Source organism: Rutidosis leptorrhynchoides, chromosome 4 (genome assembly GCF_046630445.1).
Source record: "Rutidosis leptorrhynchoides isolate AG116_Rl617_1_P2 chromosome 4, CSIRO_AGI_Rlap_v1, whole genome shotgun sequence".
Lineage (NCBI taxonomy): Eukaryota > Viridiplantae > Streptophyta > Magnoliopsida > Asterales > Asteraceae > Rutidosis > Rutidosis leptorrhynchoides.
This window is the reverse complement of record NC_092336.1, coordinates 369366181-369379989: the sequence shown is the minus strand read 5'-3', so window position 1 is coordinate 369379989 and position 13809 is coordinate 369366181. Positions and strand designations below refer to the sequence as shown.

The window sequence follows — 13809 nt, the reverse complement described above, 5'->3', positions numbered from 1 at the left end:
ATTTAAAAGTTGTTATTCTGAGAAAATGATTTTTATTATGAACATGAAACTATATCCAAAAATTATGGTTAAACTCAAAGTGGAAGTATGTTTTCTAAAAGGGTCATCTAGACGTCGTTCTTTCGACTGAAATGACTACCTTTACAAAAACGACTTGTAACTTATTTTTCAGACTATAAACCTACACTTTTTCTGTTTAGATTCATAAAATAGAGTTCAATATGAAACCATAGCAATTTGATTCACTCAAAACGGATTTAAAATGAAGAAGTTATGGGTAAAACAAGATTGGATAATTTTTCTCATTTTAGCTACGTGAAAATTGGTAACAAATCTATTCCAACCATAACTTAATCAACTTGTATTGTATATTATGTAATCTTGAGATACCATAGACACGTATACAATGTTTTGACCTATCATGTCGACACATCTATATATATTTTGGAACAACCATAGACACTCTATATGTGAATGTTGGAGTTAGCTATACAGGGTTGAGGTTGATTCCAAAATATATATAGTTTGAGTTGTGATCAATACTGAGATACGTATACACTGGGTCGTGGATTGATTCAAGATAATATTTATCGATTTATTTCTGTACATCTAACTGTGGACAACTAGTTGTAGGTTACTAACGAGGACAGCTGACTTAATAAACTTAAAACATCAAAATATATTAAAAGTGTTGTAAATATATTTTAAACATACTTTGATATATATGTATATATTGTTATAGGTTCGTGAATCAACCAGTGGCCAAGTCTTACTTCCCGACGAAGTAAAAATCTGTGAAAGTGAGTTATAGTCCCACTTTTAAAATCTAATATTTTTGGGATGAGAATACATGCAGGTTTTATAAATGATTTACAAAATAGACACAAGTACGTGAAACTACATTCTATGGTTGAATTATCGAAATCGAATATGCCCCTTTTTATTAAGTCTGGTAATCTAAGAATTAGGGAACATACACCCTAATTGACGCGAATCCTAAAGATAGATCTATTGGGCCTAACAAACCCCATCCAAAGTACCGGATGCTTTAGTACTTCGAAATTTATATCATATCCGAAGGGTGTCCCGAAATGATGGGGATATTCTTATATATATGCATCTTGTTAATGTCGGTTACCAGGTGTTCACCATATGAATGATTTTTATCTCTATGTATGGGATGTGTATTGAAATATGAAATCTTGTGGTCTATTATTACGATTTGATATATATAGGTTAAACCTATAACTCACCAACATTTTTGTTGACGTTTAAAGCATGTTTATTCTCAGGTGAATACTAAGAGCTTCCGCTGTTGCATACTAAAATAAGGACAAGATTTGGAGTCCATGTTTGTATGATATTGTGTAAAAACTGCATTCAAGAAACTGATTTCGATGTAACATATTTGTATTGTAAACCATTATGTAATGGTCGTGTGTAAACAGGATATTTTAGATTATCATTATTTGATAATCTACGTAAAGCTTTTTAAACCTTTATTTATGAAATAAAGGTTATGGTTTGTTTTAAAAATGAATCCAGTCTTTGAAAAACGTCTCATATAGAGGTCAAAACCTCGCAACGAAATCAATTAATATGGAACGTTTTTAATCAATAAGAACGGGACATTTCACACTACCTTTTAAAGCATATCATGACATCATCGTTTTAGTCTTTTATAAGATATTAAGATAGATAGTGCACTATTATTTATTGTAATTGCGTTCTTCTACTTTGTGGCAATATATTGTCATTACATTACAACTTCGGAAATCTTGGTTCTAATTACATGTTTCTTCGAAAATTGTCTTTGTTTTGATTGTTTGCCGGTGAGCGCATTTCAAGTTTGTAGCATGTTTTTGGCGAAAAATAAATCAGTAATGTCTATCAGAATGGATGTTTTCTGTATGAATTTAGGTAAAAATTTCATAACAGGTTGGACGAAACGTAAGAAACGTTCCACGGTAATAATCAGAGAACATATTACGTACTTAAATCGTTGAATATGTATATCAACATGAATCCAGACACTTGTAACGACTAACGACCAACTATACGCTAGTTGAACTTAAACCCTCATTCTAAAAGGGACACGCGAGGTGCTACTTGTCTACTTATCTGTGTAGATACCGATACGTTATTGTCGACTTCCAGAACAAGAAATCTAGCATGAACTTGAAGAAGAGCCAACCATGGCAGATAGGGGTGTGCGTGGTACGGTTCTGGACCAAACTTGTTCGGTTTGGTTCTGTCCCGAATCCCAATTTGAAGGAAAAACATGGACCGAGGACCGGATCAAATATTATCGGTTCGGTACGGTACGGTTCGGGTTTTTTTAGTGTTTTTTTCTGTTTGGGTCCGGTTCAGTCCGGACCGAAAATTCGTAAAATTATGGACCAAGGACTGGACCGAAAAAACTCGGTTCAGTTCGAAATCGGTTCGGCCAAATACAGTCTTCGATTCTTCCCGTACCATGCACATCCCTGTTGGCAGAAAGCCAAATATCATTATATTTATATTTTATATTTATGTTTGTATTCAGCATAAAAAGGGAAACAACTTTGCTTATACCAATTTATCCAAACTGACAACTTTATCCACACAGTATCTTGAAGAAGAGCCGACCAGTCAGTATATATGTGGAAGATTTGCTCCCAAATATCACTCATTTCAATTAGAAAGTATCCACTTTATAACTAATAACTAATAATCATAAAATGACAAATGCTTTAAACATTAATTATTTACCATTATTCAATAATGTACACTTGCTATTAAAAATATGATTAGACTTAAAGCTACAACCATAAGTTTTAAAGGCTCCTAAGAAATGTCACTAGTATTCCAAATGCAGCCAATAAAAAATACCGAACCATGTTTATGTAGTGTATTATTTATGCTGTCTAAATGTCCTTTAATCAATGCAGATAACTTCCATAGGGGCCAGACAGACAATCAGTTGTATCCAACTACAGAGACCGAAAAAGATAACTGATTACAACTCTGAATTGAATCATTAAACTCAAAATGTAGTCAAATTTCAACACAGAACAAGTACAAACTACATAATACAAGAGTCTTGATGTAAACCGAAAGAAAGTGAACAAACAAGGAGGCGAGTCTAACGAGGGGCCTTCTTTTTGCCAGCAATAGCAACCTTCTTACCCTTCAAAGTCCTGCAATTGTTCTTTGTGCGCTGACCTCTACAAGGGAGTCCTTGAATGTGACGTATGCCTCTGTAGCACTGAATTTCCTTCAGTCTCCTAATTGCAAGTGCATTGAATCGCCTCTGAAAATAAAATTTCTATAAGTTCAAAAAAGCACTCTTGATACTAATTATTGTAAGCTAATATGCATAAATAAATTAAGTCCTCATGTAAAATCTGAAGGTATTTCGTATGCCCGAGAGACATATTAAATTAACGTGGCTAATATGTTTTGATCCAAGTCGGGTCATACCCAATAACAAACTTACCGACACCTTATTCGTATTTGATTTTAACGATTGGTTCATTGATCAAATACGCGACACTTGAACTTTAAGAAAATTGGTTTTCTTAAATATTACTTGATGTGTACATATATATAAATTATGGAATAATTTATATATTATGGATTTAATTATTTATAGGTTAAATAATTAATAAATTATGTTACATTTGTTTTATAAAATAGGTTTTATAAATGATGTACACATAATAAATAAAATGGAAGTTTTATAAAATTTATTTTATAAAATTTATTTTCTATAAAATAAAACCATTTTATTTAAATACTTGTGAGTGGCATTGGAAGTGTTGTATGCATGCTTTGACTAGGCTTTTGAGTGGTTGATTCCACATTCAAGGAGCATATGTACCAAGACACTTGCAAGACCAAGACACACATGCATTTACACATCAAGTAGCTTAAAAAAAATTCTGCATTCTCTCTCATTTTGGGGGCTGTTGGCCGTGGCCTTTTGAAGGTCAAGGAGGATTCATTTTATTTTTTAAAAGCTCATTTCAAGTGCTAGATAAATCCTAACCAAAAGCTAGGTGTTGGTGCACAAGTTTGGGGTATCATTCTCTTGAGGTCTCAAGTTAGAGACTTGCTTTTCTACATCATCATCTTCATATTGTTCTTCACCTCCTTTTGGAGTAGGTACAACTTCATACTAGTCTTTATTTACATTTTAGTGTATTATTCAAGACTAGATCTTTAATGGAATTCTTGTTTTAAAAGGTTAAGACTTTGCATGCATAAACTTTATATTGCTTCCGCTTAACATACACGAATTCATACATATTCAAAATGGGTTTTGTAACTTGTTTATGTGAAGAATTCCATCAATGGTATCTAGAGCCAAAGTCTTGTTAATATGCTTCTTGTTTTTGGCTAGTAAACTCACTTTCTTTACAATCTACCAACATGCATGAAAGTAGAATGTAAAAATCTTGAGTTTTGGTGGGTTTGATGGGAGGGCCGAATTTTGGAGTTCCAAAAGTGGGTTTGGACTTCAAGTTTGGCCATGTTTGATGTTATGTTTTTGTTCACAATCGAGCCTAGACCATGTGGTTGAATGTTTGAATGATTTGGTTGTTATTCATGGTTGTAATATTCATTCATATGGTTGTAATAATTTTGTAATTTTTGGTTTGTAAAAGTTGTATTTAATCTTGTAATTTTGTATGTAATTTGTTCTATTTTGGTTTGTAAAATAGAATAGGTTGTTATTTCATTTTCTAGAAAAATTGTATTAGGATATGATTTTGTAAAATGAAAGTGAAGATTCATGAAGAAGATTACAAGATGGAGCTTATGAAGTTACAAGATTTAGTGGGAGATTTTGGTAAAAATCTCTTACTTTGGTTTAACCCCTTAGGTGACATTTGTTTATTGGCTAAACAAATGTCTACCAAAATGGCTCTTGATTGTGAACACTTTGTTATGCATGTTTGTGTATGTTTGTATGTTTGGTTGCTACAAAATCATCACATGATAACACTTGCATAATACATTATAAAATGGTTATAATAAAACATAACAAAATGACACTAATAATTGGTTATTAGACTTAGATAAAATGGTTTATTTAAAAGCAATGAAATGGTTAAAACTAGTAATTGGTTACTAAAAGGTACATGAAAATGGGTTTTTCATAAACATACTACACACCAAATGCATGTTGGTATATAGCATTTTGTTTTCTAAACTAGAATGTAGAAAACCTAAAATCCCTTTAACTAAAACAAGGTAAACAAGTTAAACGCCATCCTTTTGTGGAAACACTTAGACATATTAGGAATCTCTTGATGGGATAAAGGTCACCTAACCGTCATGAGTGAACTAATATGAATAAGGTACACTTCGCATACATGTGGGATAAAGGTCACCTAACCACTTGTATGTTATGTCTACATGTCTACACAAGTAGGACGACTTGATTTGGGAATCATGAACTTAGGGTCACCGAAGCATGAGGAACAAATAGGCGTTGATGGGATTAATATGCCATGCAAAAGGATTGCATGATCCCATAACTTAGAAGTTGCAAAAGGATTGCAATTGTCATTATGACTACCTAGCTAAATCAAATGACGGGATAAAGGTCACCTAACCGAAATTTGATTTACCGTTGGATTCTAACATTTAATAAAACAAATTAAAGGGTATTGTCTATTAAATTTGAAATCAATACTTAAAAGAACTTTGTTGAATTTTGTAGATGGCCACTAATAACAACAACAACATGAACAACGCACCACTTAACTTTAACAACCTATCGTTACGATCTCTCCTCGAGAAAGACAAACTCAACCATACAAACTTTATGGATTGGTTCCGCAATCTTCGGATTGTCCTCAAACAAGAGGATAAAATGTATGTGCTTGAGGACCCCATTCCCGATCAACCGGATGAGAGTGATGTGGAGGCAATGGCCTCTTACGATAAGTATTGCCACGACTCCCTTCAAGTCTCATGCTTAATGCTTGGGACTATGATACCCGAACTCCAAAAGGATTTCGAGCATCATAGCGCATACGACATGATAACACAATTGAAGGAGATGTTTCTCCAACAAGCACGTGTTGAGCGTTTCGAAACGGTTCGGGCGCTTCATGCTTGTCGTATGGACGATACCCAATCGGTTTCATCTTATGTACTTAAGATGAAAAGCCTTATCGATCGTGCTAACCGTCTTAACCTTAACATATCTAATGAGTTAGCCACCGATCTTATCCTTAACTCCCTATCAAAGAGGTTTGATCAATTTGTAATTAATTACAACATGAATGGGATGGATAAGAGCATAGGTGAGCTTCATGGTATGCTTAGGACGGCGGAAACTAGCATGGGTAAAAGGACTTTACCCGTGTTAGCAATCGATCAAGGTGGGTCTAAAGGTAACACCTCTAAGCCAAGGGTGGCTAAGAGAAAAGGACCCGCCCATCAAGGCAAAGGGAAGGGGAAGATGGTTACCCCAACCATCAACAAGGCAAAGAAGCAAAAGGTAGCCGAGAAGGCAAACCCCAAGGAAGACCCATGTTTCGGTTGCGGTGAGATGGGTCATTGGAAGCGAAACTGTCCGGTCTACCTTAAAGAGTTGAAGGACAAGAGGGATGCAGGGCAAACCTCAGGTAATATATACATGGTATATATAGAGCTTAGTATTACTTCTTCTAATACATGGGTATTAGATACGGGATGTGGAACTCATATTTGCAATTCTTTGCAGGGGTTCAAAAGAAGTGATCATAAAGCGGGAACATCAAGTCTCTATATGGGCAATGGTGCAAAGGTGCATGTTAAAGCTCAAGGAGAATTTGTTTTGAAGCTTCCAAGTGGATTGGAGCTTATTTTAGAAAATGTTTTGTATGCACCGGATTTATGTCGAAACATTATTTCTATTTCTCGCTTAAGACAATGTGGTTTCAATGTTAATTTTATTGATGATGATATCCAATTTTCTAAAGATGATATATTCTATTTCAAGGCTACGCCTTCAAATGGAATTTATGAATTGGTTCATGATGATGCATCATCTAGTAGCTCAATATACCATACAAGCACCAAGAAACTCAAAAAGGATTTGAGTGATTCCTATTTATGGCATTGTCGCCTTGGTCACATAAACAAGAACCGAATGCATACACTTCAAAAGAATGGACTTTTGAAATCAAATGAAATGGATTCGTTTGATGTATGTGAATCTTGTTTACAAGGCAAGATGACTAAAGCACCTTTCAAAGGAACTTATGAAAGGGCTAAAGATTTATTGGGATTAATACATTCGGATGTATGTGGACCCTTTAAACCCATGACTAGGAATGGTGAAAAATACTTTGTTACTTTCATTGATGACTTTAGTCGTTTCGGATATGTCTATTTACTAAGACACAAGGACGAAACGTTTGAAGCATTCAAAGAATATCAAAACGAAGTACAAAATCAACTCAATAGGACAATCAAGGTACTTCGTACCGATAGAGGAGGTGAATACCTAAGCGATGCCTTCCAAGATCATCTTAGGAGTTGTGGGATTATCTCACAACTTACTCCACCCGGAACACCCCAACTTAATGGAGTTTCCGAAAGGAGGAACCGAACCCTAATGGATATGGTTCGATCTATGATGGCTAGAAGCTCGTTACCTCTATCATTTTGGGGTTACTGTCTAAGCTCCGCGGCTCGTATTTTAAATATGGCCCCAACCAAGAAAGTGGAACGAACTCCTCATGAGATGTGGTTTGGAAAACCTCCTTCTCTTTCATACTTGAAAGTATGGGGATGTGAAGCTTATCCTAAGCGTTATGTAGCAAATAAGCTACATGCTCGATCCACAAAGTGTATCTTCATAGGATATCCCAAAGATGACATGGGATATTACTTCTATGATCCATCCGAGCAAACGGTATTTGTAGCTCGGAAAGCGGAATTCCTTGAAACCAAGTTCCTTATGGAAGGTGATGGTGAAAGGAAAATAGATCTTGTAGAGGTACAAGATCAAGCCGATGATACACAATTGGTTGACACTAGCACTCAACATGAGGATGTTGAAAATGATCAAGTGGATGATCAAGGTACACAAGACGTTCGAAGATCTAGTAGGATTAGTAATCCTCCCGAGAGATATGGGTTTCTCGTGGATGGTTGCTATACGGTTGATTTGGATGAACCGACAAACTACAAAGATGCTTTATCAAGGATAGATAAAGATAAATGGCAGGAAGCCATGAACGCCGAGATGCAATCCATGTATGAAAACCAAGTTTGGGAACTTGTTGAGCAACCTCCTAGCTCTAAGCTAGTTGATTGCAAGTGGATTTTCAAGATGAAAACCGACATACATGGAAACTTGGATACATACAAAGCTAGACTTGTAGCAAAGGGTTTCACTCAAACTCAAGGGGTTGACTATGATGAAACCTTCTCGCCTGTGGCAATGCTAAAGTCTATTAGGATATTATTTGCCATCGCTGCTCATTATGATTACGAAATTTGGCAAATGGATGTCAAAACCGCTTTCCTAAATGGATATCTTGAGGAAGATGTCTATATGGTACAGCCCGAAGGTTTTGTCGATCCGAAAAATCCTAAAAAGGTATGCAAGTTAAAGAAATCAATCTACGGATTGAAGCAAGCATCGAGAATGTGGAATCATCGTTTTAATGAAGAGGCAAAGAAATTTGGCTTCATTAAAAATGGTGATGAAGCTTGTGTATACAAGAAGGCTAGTGGGAGCTCCATGATATTCCTTGTGCTATATGTGGATGACATATTATTATTTGGGAATGATATAACCACAATGCAAGAGGTCAAAACTTGGTTAAAAGGTTGCTTCTCCATTAAGGATCTTGGAGAAGCACAATACATATTGGGGATTGGAATCTATAGGAATAGATCCAAGAGATTGATAGGTTTAAGCCAAAGTACATACATTGATAAGGTCTTGAAAAGGTTCAAGATGGAAAACTCTAAGAAAGGTTTGGTACCTATTCAAAAGGGAACCGTTCTCAGTTCATCTCAGTGTCCTACCACGAAAGATGAACAAGAGAGAATGAAGAAAGTCCCATACGCATCTGCTATTGGGTCTATCATGTATGCAATGATATGTACTAGACCGGATGTGTCATGCGCTCTAAGCTTGACAAGTAGATATCAGAATAACCCAGGAAATGATCATTGGACTGCGGTTAAATGTATATTGAAATACCTTAGAAGGACTAAGGATATGTTTCTAATATATGGGTCTGGTGAGGAGGAACTCGTTGTAAAAGGTTACGTGGACGCGAGTTTCCAAACTGATCGAGATGACTCTCGGTCACAATCCGGTTATGTATTCATGTTAAATGGTGGTGCGGTCTCTTGGAAGAGTGCGAAACAGGAAGTTGTTGCGTTATCCACTACAGAGTCGGAGTACATTGCCGCCTCATTGGCAGCACAGGAAGCTGCATGGATGAAGAAATTCATCGACGACTTAGGAGTGGTCCCTTCCATTCAGGACCCTCTTGAGATCTTTTGTGACAACGAGGGTGCGATTGCTCAAATCAAGGAACCTCGTGCTCATCAAAAGACTCGTCACATTGAGCGGAGATTCAACTACATTAGGGATGAGGTTGAAAAAGGAAAGATATGTATTCACAAAGTTCACACAGATCAAAATGTTGCGGATCCACTCACGAAACTCTTACATGGGCCAAAACATGAGGGGCATGTTTGTGCATTAGGGCTTCGATATTCTAGTGATTGGAATTGATCTACTTTATGTATTGTAACGGAACGAATTAGTTCAAACTCATTAATATGATTATGGCATTAATTTATTTATGAGTCATGTTCCAATTTTGCATATTTTATCCATGAATAAACTATTATTCGAAATTCCGTAGTCGATCACATTTGTGGGAACAAGTGTGAGGTTTAGACTATTATGAACTTGGATTGGTATACATTCATAGGTTGAATGTGGGGCAAGGTTGCAACCAAGGTTCATAGATATTTGTGGGAAACAAATATTGGAAGACCCGCTCTCAAGAATTACTGTATAGAGCCTTTGTGGTTGATCACATGTAATCTTGAGTAAAGGCGAATATCATTTGTATCCTCTGACCTGAGATACATATTGGGTTCGGATATTCACCAAGTACTGTGCCTTGATTCTTTCCTTCGCTATTCTGAAACATGGTAGTACATAAGGAAGAACTCAGGTATATTACAAAGTGTATATCTAGGACGTATGTAGTCAAGATGGAATTTGTCCCTCTTATTCGTTGAGAGTCAGATGTCTAAGGCCTGATAAAGTTAAATCTATAAGAGAGTGGTCACTCTGTATCTCTTGGATTTGACATGACATCTAGGATGAAAGGATATATTGAAAGATTCACCTAAATCATATTCGAGATGGAACTCGAAAGGGATGATGTTATTGAATGGCACAAAGTCATAACATGTTAGGGGTGATGGACGGTGTGTTAGGCTGTATCCATCACTTGCATTAATTTCTTATGTTTCTCGTACAAGTGGGAGATTGAAGGTATTTCGTATGCCCGAGAGACATATTAAATTAACGTGGCTAATATGTTTTGATCCAAGTCGGGTCATACCCAATAACAAACTTACCGACACCTTATTCGTATTTGATTTTAACGATTGGTTCATTGATCAAATACGCGACACTTGAACTTTAAGAAAATTGGTTTTCTTAAATATTACTTGATGTGTACATATATATAAATTATGGAATAATTTATATATTATGGATTTAATTATTTATAGGTTAAATAATTAATAAATTATGTTACATTTGTTTTATAAAATAGGTTTTATAAATGATGTACACATAATAAATAAAATGGAAGTTTTATAAAATTTATTTTATAAAATTTATTTTCTATAAAATAAAACCATTTTATTTAAATACTTGTGAGTGGCATTGGAAGTGTTGTATGCATGCTTTGACTAGGCTTTTGAGTGGTTGATTCCACATTCAAGGAGCATATGTACCAAGACACTTGCAAGACCAAGACACACATGCATTTACACATCAAGTAGCTTAAAAAAAATTCTGCATTCTCTCTCATTTTGGGGGCTGTTGGCCGTGGCCTTTTGAAGGTCAAGGAGGATTCATTTTATTTTTTAAAAGCTCATTTCAAGTGCTAGATAAATCCTAACCAAAAGCTAGGTGTTGGTGCACAAGTTTGGGGTATCATTCTCTTGAGGTCTCAAGTTAGAGACTTGCTTTTCTACATCATCATCTTCATATTGTTCTTCACCTCCTTTTGGAGTAGGTACAACTTCATACTAGTCTTTATTTACATTTTAGTGTATTATTCAAGACTAGATCTTTAATGGAATTCTTGTTTTAAAAGGTTAAGACTTTGCATGCATAAACTTTATATTGCTTCCGCTTAACATACACGAATTCATACATATTCAAAATGGGTTTTGTAACTTGTTTATGTGAAGAATTCCATCAAAATCAAGGGTCATAAAAGTCCTCCCCCAGCTAGGCCGACTAGTCCCAAACAAGTCGAAATTTTAGTCTCCGACTGGACCAATTTATCCGGTGAAAGTTGTCAAAAGTTCAATTTAGTCTGTCAAAGTCGAATTAATTAATTCCAAGTAGGATTTAGTCGGTCAATACAGTCAAGTCACAGTTGGTCAACGTCCGACCGGTCCCAACTAATACTGAATAGGTTCGGACTTGACCGATTAGTACCAGCAAGGTCCCGACTGAATAGTCCGACTATGGACCTTTACAACATTGGGTAAAACCTAGTTTCCCTAAAATGAATGAATGAAGTTAAAGGAATAAGAAACATACAAGGTCTCCTTCAATCATGTACTTAGAAACTTGGTCACGAAGGATAATAAGTTCATCTTCAGATAAATCTTTAGTAATTTTATTCTCCATTTGAAGATCATTCAAGATTTCAAGAGCCCTAGTACGCCCAATTCCATGTATGTATTGTAACGAATACTGTACTCTTTTGTTGTTAGGGATTTCAACTCCACCAACACGAGCACATCTTATGCTCAATCCACCAACCTATTCATTCATTCATTTTCAACCAATTTCATTCTCAATTAACTTAAATTAAATATAAAACTAACAAAAAAAAATATTACCTTGGGAGGATTGAAAGTTGAGAAGGATAGAGAAGATGCAGGTTTTGATTTGAACAATGATGATGATGAATTGCAGATGAGAGATAGTGATGGTGCTACCGGTGTCGCTGCTGCTTGTGCCATTTGAATATTGCTCTCTGTCGTTGCCTACTGAGATATCTTCTTATCCTTTGTGGTGTGTGGGGGATGGATAACTTTGTGTGTTCTTATTTCACAACTATTATTGCTATATGTACATATTTAGTCCCTTCCAACTTTTCGTTTTCTAAATGCTGTTTTTTCATTTGTAAAGAGGTAAATCCATACGGTTTTTAATTTCCAACCTACTCAAGAAAAGAAGTGTTTTTATTATTCAAATATATGTAAACTAGATTTATGAGCCCGTGCGTTGCACGGGGATTCATCCGCCAACATTATTGGTTTTTAAACTTATATATATGAAATAACGATTTTATAGAAAAAATGTCAAAAGTAATTATAATTATAAAGTATGTTTTTGTAAACAACACACATAAGTAGAATTTAATCACACATATATTGATTACACAACATAAAGTTACGAATTTATGTAAACATGATTTCTTGTCCCTAACATAAATTATAGGGACACTTAATTTAAACGCTATCATCACATTTCTTTTGCTTTTTTCTACCATTAGCCATTATCACAAATATTATTGTGGGTGAATTGCTCTAAATTTAAGAGCTCGTGTGTTACACGACATCTCTAAATCAGAATAATATAAAACGTTATAATTGATAGCAAAATACTGTTTCATATAATTAAGAAACTGAAAACCTCAAGTACGGAAATTTCCTGGGTTGCACCCAAATGTTACAAATAATTTTAATAATCTAACTACTATGAATGATTGCGGTAATACTCTGTATGATCTGAAAACAGAGTTTTTATTGCATGGTCTTCCACCATATCACCTAATGAACATATGATTAAGTGTAGCCAATCTTCAATAATGTTACATGAGCAGAAAACTTATAGATAAAAAGAGTAGTACCCATAGGTGTAGAAATGGCATGGGAATTCACATAGTCCACTTGATCACGATGAAGACCTGACTAATACATACAAATGAGAATAAATGTGAATCAAATACGTAGTATATAAAAGACTTCAACTTTTTGATGAAGGCCTCGTGTTTTATGAAGTTTCAGTTTTTAGCCACAAAAAAAAAATATAAAATAAAAGACTTCAACTTTATACTTGATTTAATGCTTCATGACATGGTCAAAATAGCTCCTCTTCTATATGTGTGTGGTTTGTGAGGTGATATGCATTACCTTAATAAGAAGTGCATACATTAAAGATTGAAACATGTAAAATTAAGAATATTACAAACAGCGGGTCAAAAAGATCAAACCTGACATCCTGTACCCACTAAGCTCATCAAAGAACCCCTAGGTCCGAAATCCTTCTATTAAAAAGACAACACTTACTATTGAAATGATATCAGACATAGCAATTGTTTATGAAAAATTATACAAAGTAATTATGGATTGAATATAAAACCTTTACTGGGACTATAGATATAACCCTACACCCCATGTGCATAAATGGGTGAGGTTGTCCAAGTTTAATTTGAGAACTCAAATGCACATAGGAAACAAATAATCTGAAACTTACAGCATGATTACAATTGTCATATTTGATAGTCCATGTCCATGTTTCAATTATAA

The 13809-nt window shown here is 35.0% G+C and overlaps 1 protein-coding gene across 1 annotated transcript; it reads right to left on the bottom strand.

Moving 5' to 3' along the window:
* Positions 1-2991: 2991 nt before the first annotated feature.
* LOC139843876 (small ribosomal subunit protein uS13c) lies at positions 2992-12289 on the bottom strand. The gene is made up of 3 exons (XM_071834051.1): positions 12115-12289; positions 11810-12034; positions 2992-3292 (listed from the first exon to the last, which is right to left on the bottom strand). Exons 1-3 carry the CDS (start codon positions 12235-12237, stop codon positions 3125-3127), a joined length of 516 nt encoding a protein of 171 aa, XP_071690152.1. The 5' UTR covers positions 12238-12289; the 3' UTR covers positions 2992-3124.
* Positions 12290-13809: the final 1520 nt, after the last annotated feature.

Bases quoted from the DNA above. Each gene is read 5' to 3' on its own strand.
- LOC139843876 (XM_071834051.1), bottom strand. From the start codon at position 12,237: ATGGCACAAGCAGCAGCGACACCGGTAGCACCATCACTATCTCTCATC. The intron at 12,035-12,114 runs GTAATATTTTTT...ATGAATGAATAG, and splicing joins CAACTTTCAATCCTCCCAAG to GTTGGTGGATTGAGCATAAG. The intron at 3,293-11,809 runs GTATGTTTCTTA...TTTTATTTTCAG, and splicing joins ACATGATTGAAGGAGACCTT to AGGCGATTCAATGCACTTGC.